Below are 15398 nucleotides of genomic sequence, written 5' to 3'. Positions count from 1 at the left end.
TCATTTGACCGATTTTAAATTAAGGTAACTTTCCTCAATATTCTATTTTGATACTGAGTCATCATTCCCGAGGAGTCCTATTCAGACGGCTTAAAAACGCAATATCTTCGTGAAAGGACGGATTTACTTCAGTTACTCGAAGCTGAAGGCAGCTTAGCTGCTAAGCTCTTAACACCATCTTGCTCGCTGTAACGACAGGAAAGTTACGTAAGAACTACAACTGTATTAGTTCTTAAAGGTGAATATGAGTTAACTGGTGTTTAAAGGCCTCAGGATTAATTCGGGGAAGCGCTCTACATCGATAATATAACTAAAATCGATACTATTATGTAACTTCTAGATACTATCGGTAGTTTTGTGGAGTCATTTGCTATAGTATTGTTAGCACAGACCCGTATTTGTTTTGTACATTGTTAGTTTAGTTCTTTACTTAAGTCGATGTGCATATAAATATCAATAGATTAATTTTTTTTATGTGTGATGTGTCATGTGTGTGTGTATCTTTCATCTTCATCTCGGCCACACAGCCAAAATACCATTAAATATTCATATTTAAATGTGCTCTTCTAATATTCAATGATCGCTCCCTTTGACTATATCTGATTTCTTTATCTGCCTTGCTTGGAGAGTTGGTGTCCCTGAGCTATACTACTATTCTAAGGATAAGATAACTGTGACGATGGTACCTTTGTAACCTAACCACCTACCACATTTCCTTTATCGTTTACAGCAAAGTTGATTGTAATGTGTAGCGCGTTAAAACCTGAACAAAACGTAGACAAAACGTATTTCTGTGCAATAAAAGTCCAGAATGTAACCGGTCGCACAAATTCGAATACTTTCGCTATAACATTCCCATTTTGCTCCGTGCTTAGAGTTGAAATTATACTTTAATGTTACAATAAACATGAGCTCAGGTATTTTAAAGGCGAACTTTCGCGAACTAGAATTAAAGTGCGCGGTAAATTGAAAAACATTCCATAAAAAGGAGATACCGGGGAGCCGAGCGATTTCCATTTATATGGGCTAAGTTGGCTTGAACGCCGCACAAATAACTTAAACCTATAAGACAACTTGGTAATGCATACATTACCAGAGTTAGGACCTGCGATTGAAGTTTGAGTGGGGAAGAAACTACAGAAAGGATCTATTATGCTAAGAAACTTCTTTGTCTCCTTCTTTTATCTTTTTACAACTAAAAATAATGGTAATTAAAAAAATAGACTAAATATAATCCTTATCCAATTATTTTAGCCTATTTATGAAACTCTTGGTATAATTATGTAATTTTATATTAAAATCCATATACTATTTAATATTTATGTTGATATTAAATTATATGAGTGAAGGAACTGTTTATAATTCAGTCGGTTAAGAACTATTATTGTCTGTGATGTTCTTATTCAATTCACTTAAATCCAAGATTGCGTTGAAATAAGTAGCTGCTTTTCCAGAAATTACTTCGAAGTCTGCGGCTTACAATTCAATTCTCGTGCAACTCGGGTTACTAACTCTATGTAGCTACCTTTTGATAACGTTATTGGATTATTATTATGAACATTATTATGAAATGTGGATGCCTAAGAGATCTCAAAGGTACGTGAAGTCTATCAATCTATACTTGGTCAACGGATTGAACTGATATACTTTACATGTTAAGACAAGACCTGTACTCTGCAATTAAGCATTAATGGATTGTTACTTAAAGCAATTTATATGCTCTCGAATACTTTGGACGCGTTTAAATCACGTTTAGATTACTAATTTAAATTATATCCTTATTTCAATTTCAATTAGAAAATTATATTATTAAATTCGTGTTAAATTTACACTTCTGTATTGTTTTATGTTTTTAATTGAATTGCATTTTCTTAATTAATTTAATTACTCTCATAGTCAATTTAATAGTGTCTCGTTGTATATTTTTATGAATGTATTGCTATGTAATTATTTTATATTCTTATTGCATCTTATCCGATTGATCTACTCAATTGTAGATATAAATGTTGTTAATTAATTTATAATCTTGTTATGTAATTTTCTATTAGCTCTTACTTGTTTTCTATTGAATGCCGTTTGCACCTATAAGTGAAGTGACACTTATTGCTCATATACATATAAAGTGTACAATGGATTGGTCAGTGATTACTTCGTTGGTGCAACTTTTAATAAATAAATAAAATTACCTCAGAAGCTAAGATATTTATTATAGAAATGACCCATTTAAATAAGTTTTGTCACATGTTCAAACATAAATCATAACAGCGATATTTCTTCTATAAGACAGAGATAAGTATAGTGCTAATGTGTCTAATCCTAATGAGACCTTACTTAGGTGTCCTGAGTTTACACAAAAAATCCGTCATTAACCCATCACTGTCCCACTGCTGGGCACGGCTGTCCCTTCATAATGAGAAGGATTTAGCCATAGTCCTCCGCGCTGGGCAAGTACGAATTGGTAGACTTCACAAATCTTCGAGAACTTTTTTAATATCTCTCAGATGTGCAGGTTTCCCGCAGGTTCACGATGTTTTCCTTCACCGTTAAAGCACAGCCCACTACACAATAACAGCTGCTTCAAATATCGGACATAGCCGTTAACAGTTGAATTATATAAGGCCGGGCTGGCCGAGAAATTACATTGCTTGGTAGTTCGGAATTCAGTTTTGCTCCAACCTGTATAGCTAAGTGATTGAGGATGCCGGCGCTACGGAACTTCGCCCGATATTCCACTATTGCTAGTATTGATTCTAGTTTTGTCTGGTATTGCGTTTGATGTTGGACTAATGGCCGCAAGCCCAAAAAGTCTTGTTCACAAGTTTAATTTCAATTTTTAGAAGTTACTTTATTTTAAGTTGCAATTATTTTCGCTAACAAGTATTTATTTAACGAGTCTTTTTGAAATTGTGATCTAAACATATCTAATTTGGATAGATTGAGTATTAATAATAGACGCTAATACCTATAATGTGTTGGCAAGAATTTACGAATAGATCTATTGTAGGTGGTTAAATCTATGGTTTTAGATTTAAATTCAATTAGTACTTAATTATTTAACTATAAGTAATGTGAGTATTATGTGATAAGCCAATTAACGTCCCATTGCTGTGCCCAGAATTCTCACTACTACGGTAAAGCCTAAGGATTCTCCATCATACTCCACAAGATGTTTTGAACCAATGCCAAATCATTTTAAACGGTTTGTAACCTGCCTATACAATCTAGCCCAATGTCTAATCATGGTATTCCGTTGTTCTATTTTTGATCCAACGACACAGTGTCACGATGTATGCGTGTGTCGCCACGCGAGGTGGCGTGCTGCACGCGAGCCCCGCTAGAGATAGTTCGTGCTCCATCGCGCGATTGTAGTTTAACTACGCGGATTTTGCGAAACTTCGTGCCTTTGTGGTCGGTGAGCCACATTCCAGAAAATCTACACATTTTTATTTAGGTACGTAGAATGTAAAGTAAATCTTAAAATTGCGTTTACTAACAAGACCCTAACAAGTAACGTACTTATAGTCTATAAGTATTAGATAACTTTCCGGTATTGTTCTGTGGTGTTCAAGTAAAATCAAAGATACAGTCTATTTAATAGTAAGTGGTAGTCACCAACTGTAGATATTCATAATATTGTTAATAACGTTTAATTTAAACGCGAAAGGATTACCTTTAAATAACTAATGTAAGTTCACAAGGTTGCTAAGAAACAAACAGTATTTATATTCATTCTGGAGATCAAATCTCAATGTAGCAGTACCACGTATGCACGCAGATATCGGTACGAACTCGAACACGCGACGTGGCGTGCAACACGCACGCCGCTAGGGATAGTTCGTGCTCTATCGTGCGATGCTAGTTAAAGGACGCGCCTCGCGAAGCGCGGATTTTGCCAACTTTTATGCAAAGTTCAAAATAACACGCTATGATAATAAACAATGATATAATATAAAACACAAATGATATTTGACTAACTCACAAATAATTTGTCAAAGTAAAAATGCTTTTTGTCTTTTTTATTAATTTGCGTAAATTTTCCATTTAAGAATTATATAATAAAGGATCACTAAAAAATTCTCAAGACATCCTCGATCATTCAAAGGTCTACGAAACGGGCTTCAGATATTTCTTTAAAACATTATGATGTTGATATAATGCCATAACATCACTGCAAGTTTCTAGAACCTGTCATTCGAACGCGTCATCTACGAAACTCGCTGCTGCAATTTCGTTTAAAATTAACAATATTGCATTGTAATAACACAACACTGAAAGTATCTTTAAACGTCCTCAGTCACTCCAACAATCGACTTCTACGAAACTGGCTGGTGCAATTTCTTTCAAATACTAATAACATTGCATTGTAATAACACAACACTGCAAGTTTTTCAATCATTCGAACGTCCAACATCACATCTGCGAAGCTCTCTGCGGAAATTTCGTTTAAATATTAACAATATTGCATTGTAATAACACAACACTGCAAGTTTCTTGAAACATCCTCAGTCACTCGAACGTCTAACGTCTACGAAACTGAATTCCGAGCTGATGCAATTTCTCGATTAGCCGCTTGCCTTAAATAACTCTGCTCGAGTCGAACGCTGAACAACCGTCAACTGTTGGTATTTGAGTTATTTGCTAATAACTAAGTTCTTCAGTTTAATACTGAACGGCATTTGAAACGCCGCTTAGTATTGCCAATATTCCTTTGTTAGTCCTGAATTCACGACTTTACCGTAAATACCTAAAATTACCGAATATCTATAATTATTAGATTTTAGGTACCAATCCAGAAATTCGTGTGGCTTCGAACAAAAAACATGCAACTAAATCGAAATACAATGGTCAACAATTAAGAAATTAAAACCACATATCATAAGTATCCGGTACATATTAAAATGTCTCAATTCCGCCATAATCTAAAAGTAATATATTCAGATAGAAAATAAGTAAGCTACCTATTAAGGCTATTAAAACTCAAACAAAATTGAAAAATAAAATCATTATTGAATCTTTTTTTTTATATACATATATATTTTTAGTTGAACTGCAAAATTTTACTGATATACTGTTCAAATCAGATTAGTCCAAATATGTTTTAATTACAAGATTAATTTTATTCGACCTTACAATACCAAACACTAACCACAGAAGCTTACGTGAAATTATCTCGAGGACAAAACAGAATGATTAATTGTTCTCAAACTATTATTTACGGCGCGAGTCGAGGCAATGCGATTTATGCGCAAACTGCGCCCCCTGGCGGCGCTGATGACTCGCGTATTCCGCTTCAGTAGTTCTGAGTTACTTGTTACAGATAATGTACTGTCTTTTATCATGGTTCTTGTTCTTGGTTACCGCGAACTAATTATAGTGAATAGCTTTTGTAGACAGTGTTAAATAGCGGTACAAACGCTTTATGTTGTTAAGTCATTTCTTTAAAGTAACAATGCCAATAGTTTAGTAAGCTAGTAGAACACTTATAGTTCTGCTGGGAATGTGGGTGGGTGGTGGGATGGGTGTGGATGCTACTTTACATGACGCCTTATTAAACCTCAGGAGTGCCTACGGTTACGCATTTATGATCGGCTTCGGGAAGAACCACTGTTCTATGTGGAGATCGTTTCAGGTATCTATGGGGGAAAGTGACCACTTATAAGATGCACTGCAAGCCCATGATGCACGTTATAAAAAGTTATCTTGAAGAACGCTGAGCTAATAAACGTCAAGTGCGATCAAAAGTTCTGTGGGTGACAGCTAGTCATTCGGTTTAATACTCTAGATGGCGTGGAAACCCGTTAACTTGACAGAGATCTAATAAATGATCTATACCTTCTTAAATACCTGGCCAATATGATCATTTACTTCTTAATCCATAACATAAGGTAATTCGCGAAACGCAACATTGATGCATACGATTTACGCACAAACTACAACTACGCGTGTTACCCGATGCCTGCTCAGTAGTAAGTCGTTAAACATAACGTATGATCTTGTATCACGTCACATACCGTGTCCTTAAAACGATATAATGTTAACTAGTATTGATAATATGAAGAGAAGAGTACGGTTATCTAGACCCTCACATAATTCATCTTAGTATTTTTATAAGGATAGCATGTCTATCAAGGTAGAAATACCTTGATAGACATGCTATCCTCCAAGCTCCAAATTTTCATGATTGTAAACATGAGGACGTAGAAAATAAAGTCACATAAACTATTATTATAGAATAAAGTCCTTGTTTCAGGTAAAATCATCATCCCATATTTGTTCCATCAGTGGGAATGGACTAAGGGTACAGCCCACCACGCTGGCAAGTGCAGAATGGAAAGATGATTTAATTTACATTGTTTCAGTTTGTTCAGGATAAAGCAGAAAATGTATTTTATTCAGTTCGTTTCATTTCATATATGTACAAGGAGGTCATCGGCCTCAGAGCTTTTAATGGGTAAAGTATCTGTTGTTATTTTAATAACAAATTACCGATTATTTTCTATTTTTCCTCGACTGCCTTTCAGTTGGACGGTGCTCCACGAGGTAAAACATAACCCGCCATCATATACATGGCAATCCAAGTTCGTACTAAGTAATATGATTACACACTCCAAATCCACGGTGCACCATAAATCGTGCAAATTGACCGACGACACTAGAAACGAGAATATAATGCGCAGCCCGCAAACCTCATCCTCTGCCAACTTTCCACTACTAAGTCCTGCCACCTTTAAAATTATGCTGAGCACGGGATAATAACACAGAATTATGTAGCGACATTATTCTTAAATATACTGCTTTATATAGCTATATATTTGCAATTATTTTATTATGTGTAGCTATAACCCAGTGAAGTCGTTGTCAAACGATTAATGTCCAACAACTGGGCACGGGTGTCCTCAAAGTAAGAAGTCTTCTAATGTACTTGGCCAGCGCGGTGGACTATGGACTATATCTTTTCATTTTGAGAGGACATCCGTGCCCATTGAAGAATAATAGGTTGACGATTACAAGATAATTGCTTAAGTATGTATTAAGAACTATTTTTTTATGTTGTTTCCATAGATAAGTAAAGATATCTCACCGCCTTGTAATTGAAGGAAGTCAATAAATAGCTTAAACGGCTGATAAATGTGTCAGCCATTCAATGGCTATGATGGTGTAATTTACTCGGAACAATGCCGACCTGTGCAGTTAAGTGGTGCAAAAACACGAAATCGAAGAAAAAGTGCGGAAAAATATCGTTTCATTCGTAAATAATCTAAAAACTACATTTTTTTAATATTTTTCAAACACGAAAATAGATGACAGTGACAATTGCAATTGTCAAAACTGGTTACATTTTCTTGTGTTTAGGAGTGAGTAATATTTACTAATTTATGGTTGGGGTTAATAATAATATCCTACAAAAATTACGATCACATTTATATTGTAATATGCGCCATCTAGTGAACATGCTCAAAACTTTTACAAACAGTATACGAGACAATACGAATGCCGGTACGACAAACCCTCACTCGTAGAGTAATTAAGTACATTATAGATAACATAGATGGCGCTGATCTCATATAAGCAGCTTTTAAATAAAATAGGGGAAATACACAACCGTATCAAATCAGATGTAATTAAATTATCACAATGAGGAAGATTCATCATGAAGCATCCCGCATCAAGCATTAGATAAGCCGACAATTTGTTAATAAGGATCTAAATTATTCCGTGGCGTATCCAATTAAATTAATTTTAGGGAACCCCATGGCCGTACTAATATAAAGGGCATGATATGAAAATAAGCGTTATATAATATTTAAGTGACAATATATTCTTATTAAAATTGTATATAAAACGTTACATCTAATTAAGTATTGCTTTTAACATCCTGTGAGTTATGGTATGTCACGTCATTGTCTACATGTGCCGATTATAGATTCGTTCCTACTCCTGAGGATTAAGTTTAAAAGCCTCTTTTGTGTCTCTATCTCAAGACACCCCTTTTAATCAGAACGCGTCAGCGCTACAAACTATTGCTGTTAGGCAAAATATGTTGCGGTAGTATCTCCAGAATTAAAGAATTCTACCACCTCCATCAACTTTAACACTGGGATTCATTTTACACAAAAAAACACAAACCAACATTTTTTAAAGGAGGTAGATCCAGTATGGTGGGACTAGAGAAGTATCATCACCACACCAATTTCTAGCGTAAAGGAGGGTATGGATTCAGTGGAATGGTATGGATGCCGGCTGACTTACATATGGGGCGACCTTCAGCCCTCACTCCTAAGTCAAGCAATGCATCTGTGATCGACTTCAAGTAGAATCCTGTCCTATATAGAGCTGGTCACAGACGTCCATAGGCGGCAATGACTCTTTTGCTACTCCAACCTTAAAAACACTTTAATCTACTAATACTACTTGATAAGACATGAATCCTCAGATAAGCGGAAGTTACCACCTACGATGAATCAACTGATGGCAAATACCTATGGTTAGTCACTCGCGATCTCCAATGCTGTGACGTCATAATCTGCTGTTTACAATTACATTGTGTAATTTGTTGATAATTGCATACTGTTGTTTATTATTGGTGTTTTGTAAATAATATTGTGAAAATATGGTTTAGAAATATGGCGTAATATATCGATATTGTCACAGAATTGAAACTGTCATAAGTTCTAAGGAAAAAGTGTTATTTGAGAACATTGGTTATAAAGATTATTTTTTTTCTAATAAATCACACTAGTGACTACGTCATATGTGCAGACGCCTTTTGAAGACAATATGGAAAGCTGAAAATAATTGCAACATAGGGATTATTTTTATTCATTTCGATTTTTTGATAGAAATTAATTAATTATAGTCGACAATCTGTCCTATATGGGATTGGTTACAGATACTTCACCACTTTCCAAGGATCGCGTTCTCGTTAGTTATTACAAAAAAAAAACAGAGGATCACAATAGAACGTAGATATAATAAGTGGAGTAGTTCATCAAATCGCATCATTAGACCCAATCCAAGAGTCACTTATCTCGAGCCGGGTCGAGTGTGTCCGGTTACAGTCATTGGTCCCACAATTGATCCTCACCTCTACAAGCCTCAAGACAATGTCCGTCTGTCCGTTGAAAATTAAACGCAAGATTTCGACTAATCATTTCAAAGATTAATACTAAATTGGTTTGTCCGTCTGCCTGTAGGTACCGTAAAATTAAACACTGTACCAAGATTTCGGACAATCAACCGAATTAATACTGAATTGATTTGTCCTGTTAAAGTCATTACTAACACATTTTTAATGTGTTCTGGAACAATTGATAAATTCCCCCAGATTATATTAAATCCGTAGTTAATCAAGGATCTATTAGTCATTCGTAGTAAATTACTGTTTTATATCGTCTACATAGGTTACCTGAAAGAGATAGCTGCGCATTCAATAAAGTTATCTCTAGTGCATTTTGTTATGTATAAATATACCTATTATGCGTTTACTCCTAGGTAGGCAAGTCATGCTCGCACGCAAGCACGCAACGCACTCGGCCTACAGCATCATGCCACATCATGCTGAGTTAGAGCCTTGTACGGATTTCGTAGGGCCTTTTTTGGCTTAGCTTATATAATATGCAAATTTTAATAAATTTACACAAGATAATTATGTATCATATTGTATTTTGTTAAGTTTAAAGAATACATACTACCTATACACGAATTTCTATATCCCTTATTAATTGTACCAATTATTGTTTATTTGATTATTGCAATATTATTTAATATTGTATTGATTTCTGACACTGATGAGGCTGGCCCCGAGAGTACACATCGACAACTTTATGAACTTAATCTAGTTTATAGCGTGACACCACTTGACCTACCCACGCGATATCGGCGCTTGCACTAAATCAACGCAATTCGCTCGTGGCTGTATCAACACCTTTATTTCTACTGCAGCAGTGTTATGTCTTTGTATCGTAACTCTCTACCGTCCACTAATCCTTTAAAGTTCACTGTTGGGAACGAGCTTAGAATGAGAAACATACATATTATGACAATACGTGAATCATTACGATGCAGCGATGTGAAAAGTTGCGACGGTATACCGCAGCACTATGCCGTGTCATAGGAATCTACGACGCCCATTCGAGTGCGGATTCGTAGAGTTGACACATCTTTTTAAAGGTTCTCAGGCGGGTTAAAATTCATACCATCAAGAATAAGATAGTTATATTATTTTTTATCTACTATTAAAATATTGACTGTTTGACAACGCATTTGTAGAGTTACTTGCATCTAAAATATAGAAGGATAGACAACAGTGACCACTTACCATCAGACGGGTTACTTTGCTCTTTCAATCAAAAAAATCAGTGCACTTCAACCGAGTGTCTCAAAATCTTTGATAATAAATAAGACATGGACATGAATCACGCATATTCAGAGGCAAAGCATAAGCGAATACAATAAAACAAAGCTAAGACCGCGGTGGTTACTATGGCGATGCATTATTCAATTAGGCTGATAACACTTAAGGAGATTACTACTAATAAAATTGTAATGTCTTATTTCCGAGACGCGTGGGCTCTCGACACCACTGCCCGGTGCGAATGTTTCTAGATTATACTCGGTATCAATGGAATAGTGAAGCGGATACCTATCTACTATGGTTCTCTGTGTCCCTTTATGGTCCCGCTGCTTAGCTGAACATCTGTGCTGAAATACGCATTGTTAGCGGAATGTACGGGGTTAAAATCTACCCACGATAATTTACAAACGTCCATAATGCCTCCTACTAGGTTTAGCAACCGCTAAGCCATTGATAACAACGGCTGACGCTTCTTGAGGTCCATCCAACCCTCAAGCGCGCTTGACGTTGCTCATCTTAGAGTTGTTAGATAGAAATAAGTTACTGGCAGAGATGATTAATGTATGTATCAATTATTACTAACCTCTTATATTATTATGTCACCTTATTACCTAATGAATGCCTTTCATTATTTTACAGCCATTATATTTCAACTTCACTACAATGAACATAAAACACATTGTTATAAGTATCAACTGAGTTCTTTATGGTGTAATCAAAAGCCGTGAGTTTAGGTATGTAATGACATTATGGGTGCAGCTAAGGGAAGCGCACCCCTATGCAGTGTCGCAAGGGTTTTCCCGCTTTAATTAACGTGTATTAAAATGTACACAACCGCATCAGGAATTTGTAGGTACCTGCCCCATAAACTAGACGTCAAACTATAATGAACAAAATATCTTTAACTTTCTAGTACATTTTTAATGGACTGAAGAAATATCAAAAGTAACTCAAAGGGCATCAAATACTAATAACGAATTCTAAGATTCAAAAGGAGAGTAGGTACGTTGCAACCAAGATGACGCTGAAACACCTAAACACTTTTCAGACGGGTATCACACTGTTATTTCTACTCTAACCCAGATAAAGCCGGAATAACTGTACTTAAACTATGTTAAACGAGATAATAACTAAAAAAACCGGCTGTTTTAAAAATTACTGAAAATTTCTAAACTGTCACCACTATAGATGAACTTTGCTTTGAAACTTTAGTAGTATTTCCTGTAAGCTTATAAAATCCAGCTAGTAACAATCTGTATGTAACGGTGTATAGGTAACGTATGCATCTGTATGTAAACTTCAAATATTGCCTTACATTGGCTTTTTTAAAAGAATTCCATAGGTAAGTACTCCCAAAATCACAGAGGATATAGTCAATCTACGAAGCGAGGTAGATAATCTAACTCGCGAAATGGATGACACATATAAAGCGTAATTCAGACAATAAGCCGAAACCTTCAACCCGCCGCTGCCGGCGTGTGCTCAAAAATGTTCACACTTCACTGTCGTTTTATGTCTGTTACACATGAAAACTTCTGCCTATAATATTTTGTACTTCATTTTATGATAAGTTAAAAATATATATGTTTAAATTCAAAAATCTTGCTTTTATTCATATTCCCAATAATAAAATGAACTAGTTCTTAATCGAAGCTTTATGAAGAGATTTTCCTTCTTCTTTATTTCTTTTGAACGAGTCATAGTCGTGATATATAATATGATGGGAGTTGTGTAATATAATGAGATGAGTAATGTTGTCAAATTTTATATCCGATTAATATTTCCAATAATAATATGTAGCAATGTATTGATCGAACAAAGCTAAATATTCATAAGTAGGACATAGATGAGCATTTTTTTAAACCACTACGAGTTAATCTCTTATCGAGTAATTATCTTCACATAATTTATTGATTTTAAATTAATATATTCTAGGGAGTCGGCCACTAACGAATCTTCATATTTTTAGATACTTATCGCCACTTTACCGCGGTTTTATTAATTGTTGGGGAGACGATACGCATGCGCCTGTATTACCGGCCACCCCTAGCAAAACGCAATTACACGTTTGTCTTTCAAATTGAACAGACGAAAAAATTCCCTGTCGGATACACCAGGATCTGTTGAACGGTTAAGTGTTGGAGTTTAATAAACTGTTTAATTAAGAGTAAGTCAGATCGAAAGGGAGCAGTGTCGTGCGCGCGCGCGTCCCGACACCATGCTGACAATCGCGCTCATACTGCTCACGACTGTCACCGTCAAAGCCAGAGCATTCAACATAACTCATCTCATCATTCCCGAAGTTGTTCCACCTGGACAAGAAGAAGTCGTTGTCGAATGTCGATACGATGCCAATTTCACGCTCCTCAGCTGGTTTAGAGGACCGACTGAATTCTTCCGGTACAAGCCTGGAACTGCGCCGAGTACCCGCTCGTTTCCGATCCTCGGCGTTGGAAGAATCGACCTCATCGCGTGTGGACCGACAGCATGCCGTCTCAAACTGGGTGGATTAACTGAAGAAGCTTCCGGGCTGTACAGGTGCGATATCGAACGGGACATACCGCCATACTTATTCGAAACTCGAGCTAAGCACATGGAGGTCCATGGCCACGAGCATAGACGACCGTTACTGCAAGGATTATCAGCTGAATACGGCGAGGGTGACGAGATGCAGGCGTACTGCCGAGGTGCCGCTGATGCCGAGCTGCGCTGGTACGTCAATGGCCGTGAAATCGAAGAGTTGCGTGGTTCTGCGGTTTTCAAAAAGACGAGCTCGAGGCTTATTTACAACGGAGTGCCGCCAACAGTGACAGTACAGTGTGCAGAATTTAGACTCGGAAGGCTATTGGGTTCTAATAACGAGAAAGCAAGGTGGAAGGATTTAACGGGTCATACAGATCAAGCACCGCAGGAGCAAAGAAGTGCGTCGACCGTGTTAAAAATGAACTTAGGCGTTATGTATACATTGTTAAATTTGTATTTGGTTATTGATTAAATAATTAAAAGTTATTTCTACTCTCTAATAAACGTATACCTACGCCTTTAAATCTGAATCGGTGGCTATAGTGTTTATCTTAATGTGTCTTAAACTCTGTGACATTTCATAATCTCTTAATATTATGATATTTGTGATTAATGAAAGTTTTAAAAATATTTGTCAATGTCGGTAAAGGCTTTTTAAATAAAAGGTGTACAAAAGTGCATTCTTATATAAACACGTCTATTACTCTTTTTCAGTATATTCAGTTCTATATTATACTGTACTGTTAAATAACTTGTTTTTAATAATATTGTATTATTCTCAAAACTTATAATATGAACCTCTGCGGTCAATATTTACTTGTTGTTGTTGTTTTCATTTCTTTACTGCACGGGTCTCCTCTCAGAATGGAAGGATTAGGCTATACCTAGTCCTATGCGCTAGCCAACTGCATATTGGTAGACTTCACATAATTTTGAAAAGTATTTTTTTAAGATTTTCGCTTTCGCCATTTTCATTTCATTACAGCAAGTGATAATTAATTTATAATCCGAGGTGCGTCAGGGATTCAAACCTCGGACCCCTGATCAAAAGGCCGCGCTTCGACCACTAGGCTATCACAGGCTCAATATTTACATATCAATTACTTAACATGTTTAAAGTTTATTATGTTTAGTTATTCAGAACTAGCTTACGAGTAATTGACATAATGTTAAACTGTGCCTGCCGGCTACAGTATTTACAATCAATTTTATATAAAACAGGAATCTATCTGATTACAAGTACTTTATTTGCCTTACCACCACACCTATATTCATAACGGAGCCACAGCCTTTACCACAGCTTTCAGAATAAAAGACTAGGGCACATTCGCGATGCATTACCTCTTTAATGCAGATATTGAAAATCGGTGGCTCCGCCGCAAACTAACGTCATAGAGTTACGTTTTAATCCATTATCCTAATCCTAACTATAATTATTATAAATGCGAAAGTGAGTTTATAAGTTTTTTACTACTACTTGTTTTCACGCATTAGCTACAAAACCGATTGACATGAAATTTTGTACACACGTAGTCAGAAGTTCAGAATGGGACATTGCATACCTTTTATCCCGAAAAAAAACTGTACATAAAACTCCGAAGAATACATAAAAACTATTGTCATCGACCTCAAACCGTGAGCGTATCCGCGTGTAGAAGCTAGTCCATTATAAATGATAACCTATCATCTATGCTCTAACGGAAAAAAAGAGGGGAGGTCCACCCCGGGCCTCCGGTCCTGGTGGCTCCAAATTTATGCCCAAACACAGATGCTAATCCTTCCAAACTAAAAAGCAGTATAGAGCATCATTCAACACATGACCGCCCCGGGCCCCCACAACCTTACTCCGCCACTGTAGGAACCTATCTATGTACATTAAACTACTATTTAGTCTTCGTTTACTTTTAACTAGGTTTAAACCTTGGACGGTTTGAGCTCACACTCTTGCCGCCCGCAACCCCGGAAACCCCCTTTTAGTCCCCTCTTACGACAGGCAGGGGATACCGTAGCCATATTCTTTTTTATGTTTACGAGGGGGGAAACCTTCAAAAGGTACCCGGTGTCGTGGAAGCAACGCAGGGTTATGTGGGATTCTTACCGCAGTAAAACCCCCCGGTGGCCGTCCTCGGCGCTGCGTAGAGGGCTCCGGGATCTCCAAAGGGACGCAACTGGAGCCCTCTTAGCGCGTTGCCCCGTCGGGCTCCGTCCAGGTGAGCTTAGCGGTCGCCACACCGTCTGGTGCGTACGACGGTATGCACACATTCCAACGTCCTTCCCGGGGCCCCTGACTGGGCGGTTCGAGCACCCATTCTTGCTACCCGCAACCCCGGAAGCCCCCTTTTAGTCGCCTCTTACGACAGGCAGGGGATACCGTATTCCTGACCTATTCCTGCCCTATTCTAGTCCCGGAACTACAGGGACAATTAGAATATACCTAACAATTTTGTTTACATGCTTCCTTATCCGTGTTCACCTATATACCTATTTACCCTGTTTGTAAATGGCTCCTGCTGCCCAGGGT

The 15398-nt window shown here is 37.0% G+C and overlaps 1 protein-coding gene across 1 annotated transcript; it reads left to right on the top strand.

Moving 5' to 3' along the window:
- Positions 1-12458: 12458 nt before the first annotated feature.
- On the top strand, positions 12459-13363 carry LOC140750726 (uncharacterized). Its single transcript, XM_073084425.1, has one exon. It carries the CDS (start codon positions 12573-12575, stop codon positions 13347-13349), a length of 777 nt encoding a protein of 258 aa, XP_072940526.1. The 5' UTR covers positions 12459-12572; the 3' UTR covers positions 13350-13363.
- Positions 13364-15398: the final 2035 nt, after the last annotated feature.

Source organism: Epargyreus clarus, unplaced genomic scaffold, assembly GCF_041222505.1.
Source record: "Epargyreus clarus isolate Ecla_fem2 unplaced genomic scaffold, WU_Ecla_fem_2.2 ptg000021l, whole genome shotgun sequence".
Classification (NCBI taxonomy): domain Eukaryota; kingdom Metazoa; phylum Arthropoda; class Insecta; order Lepidoptera; family Hesperiidae; genus Epargyreus; species Epargyreus clarus.
This window is presented reverse-complemented; position numbering and strand designations above follow the sequence as displayed.

What these genes read in the sequence shown, in the direction of transcription:
- LOC140750726 (XM_073084425.1), top strand. Translation starts at nt 12,573, where the DNA reads ATGCTGACAATCGCGCTCATACTGCTCACGACTGTCACCGTCAAAGCC.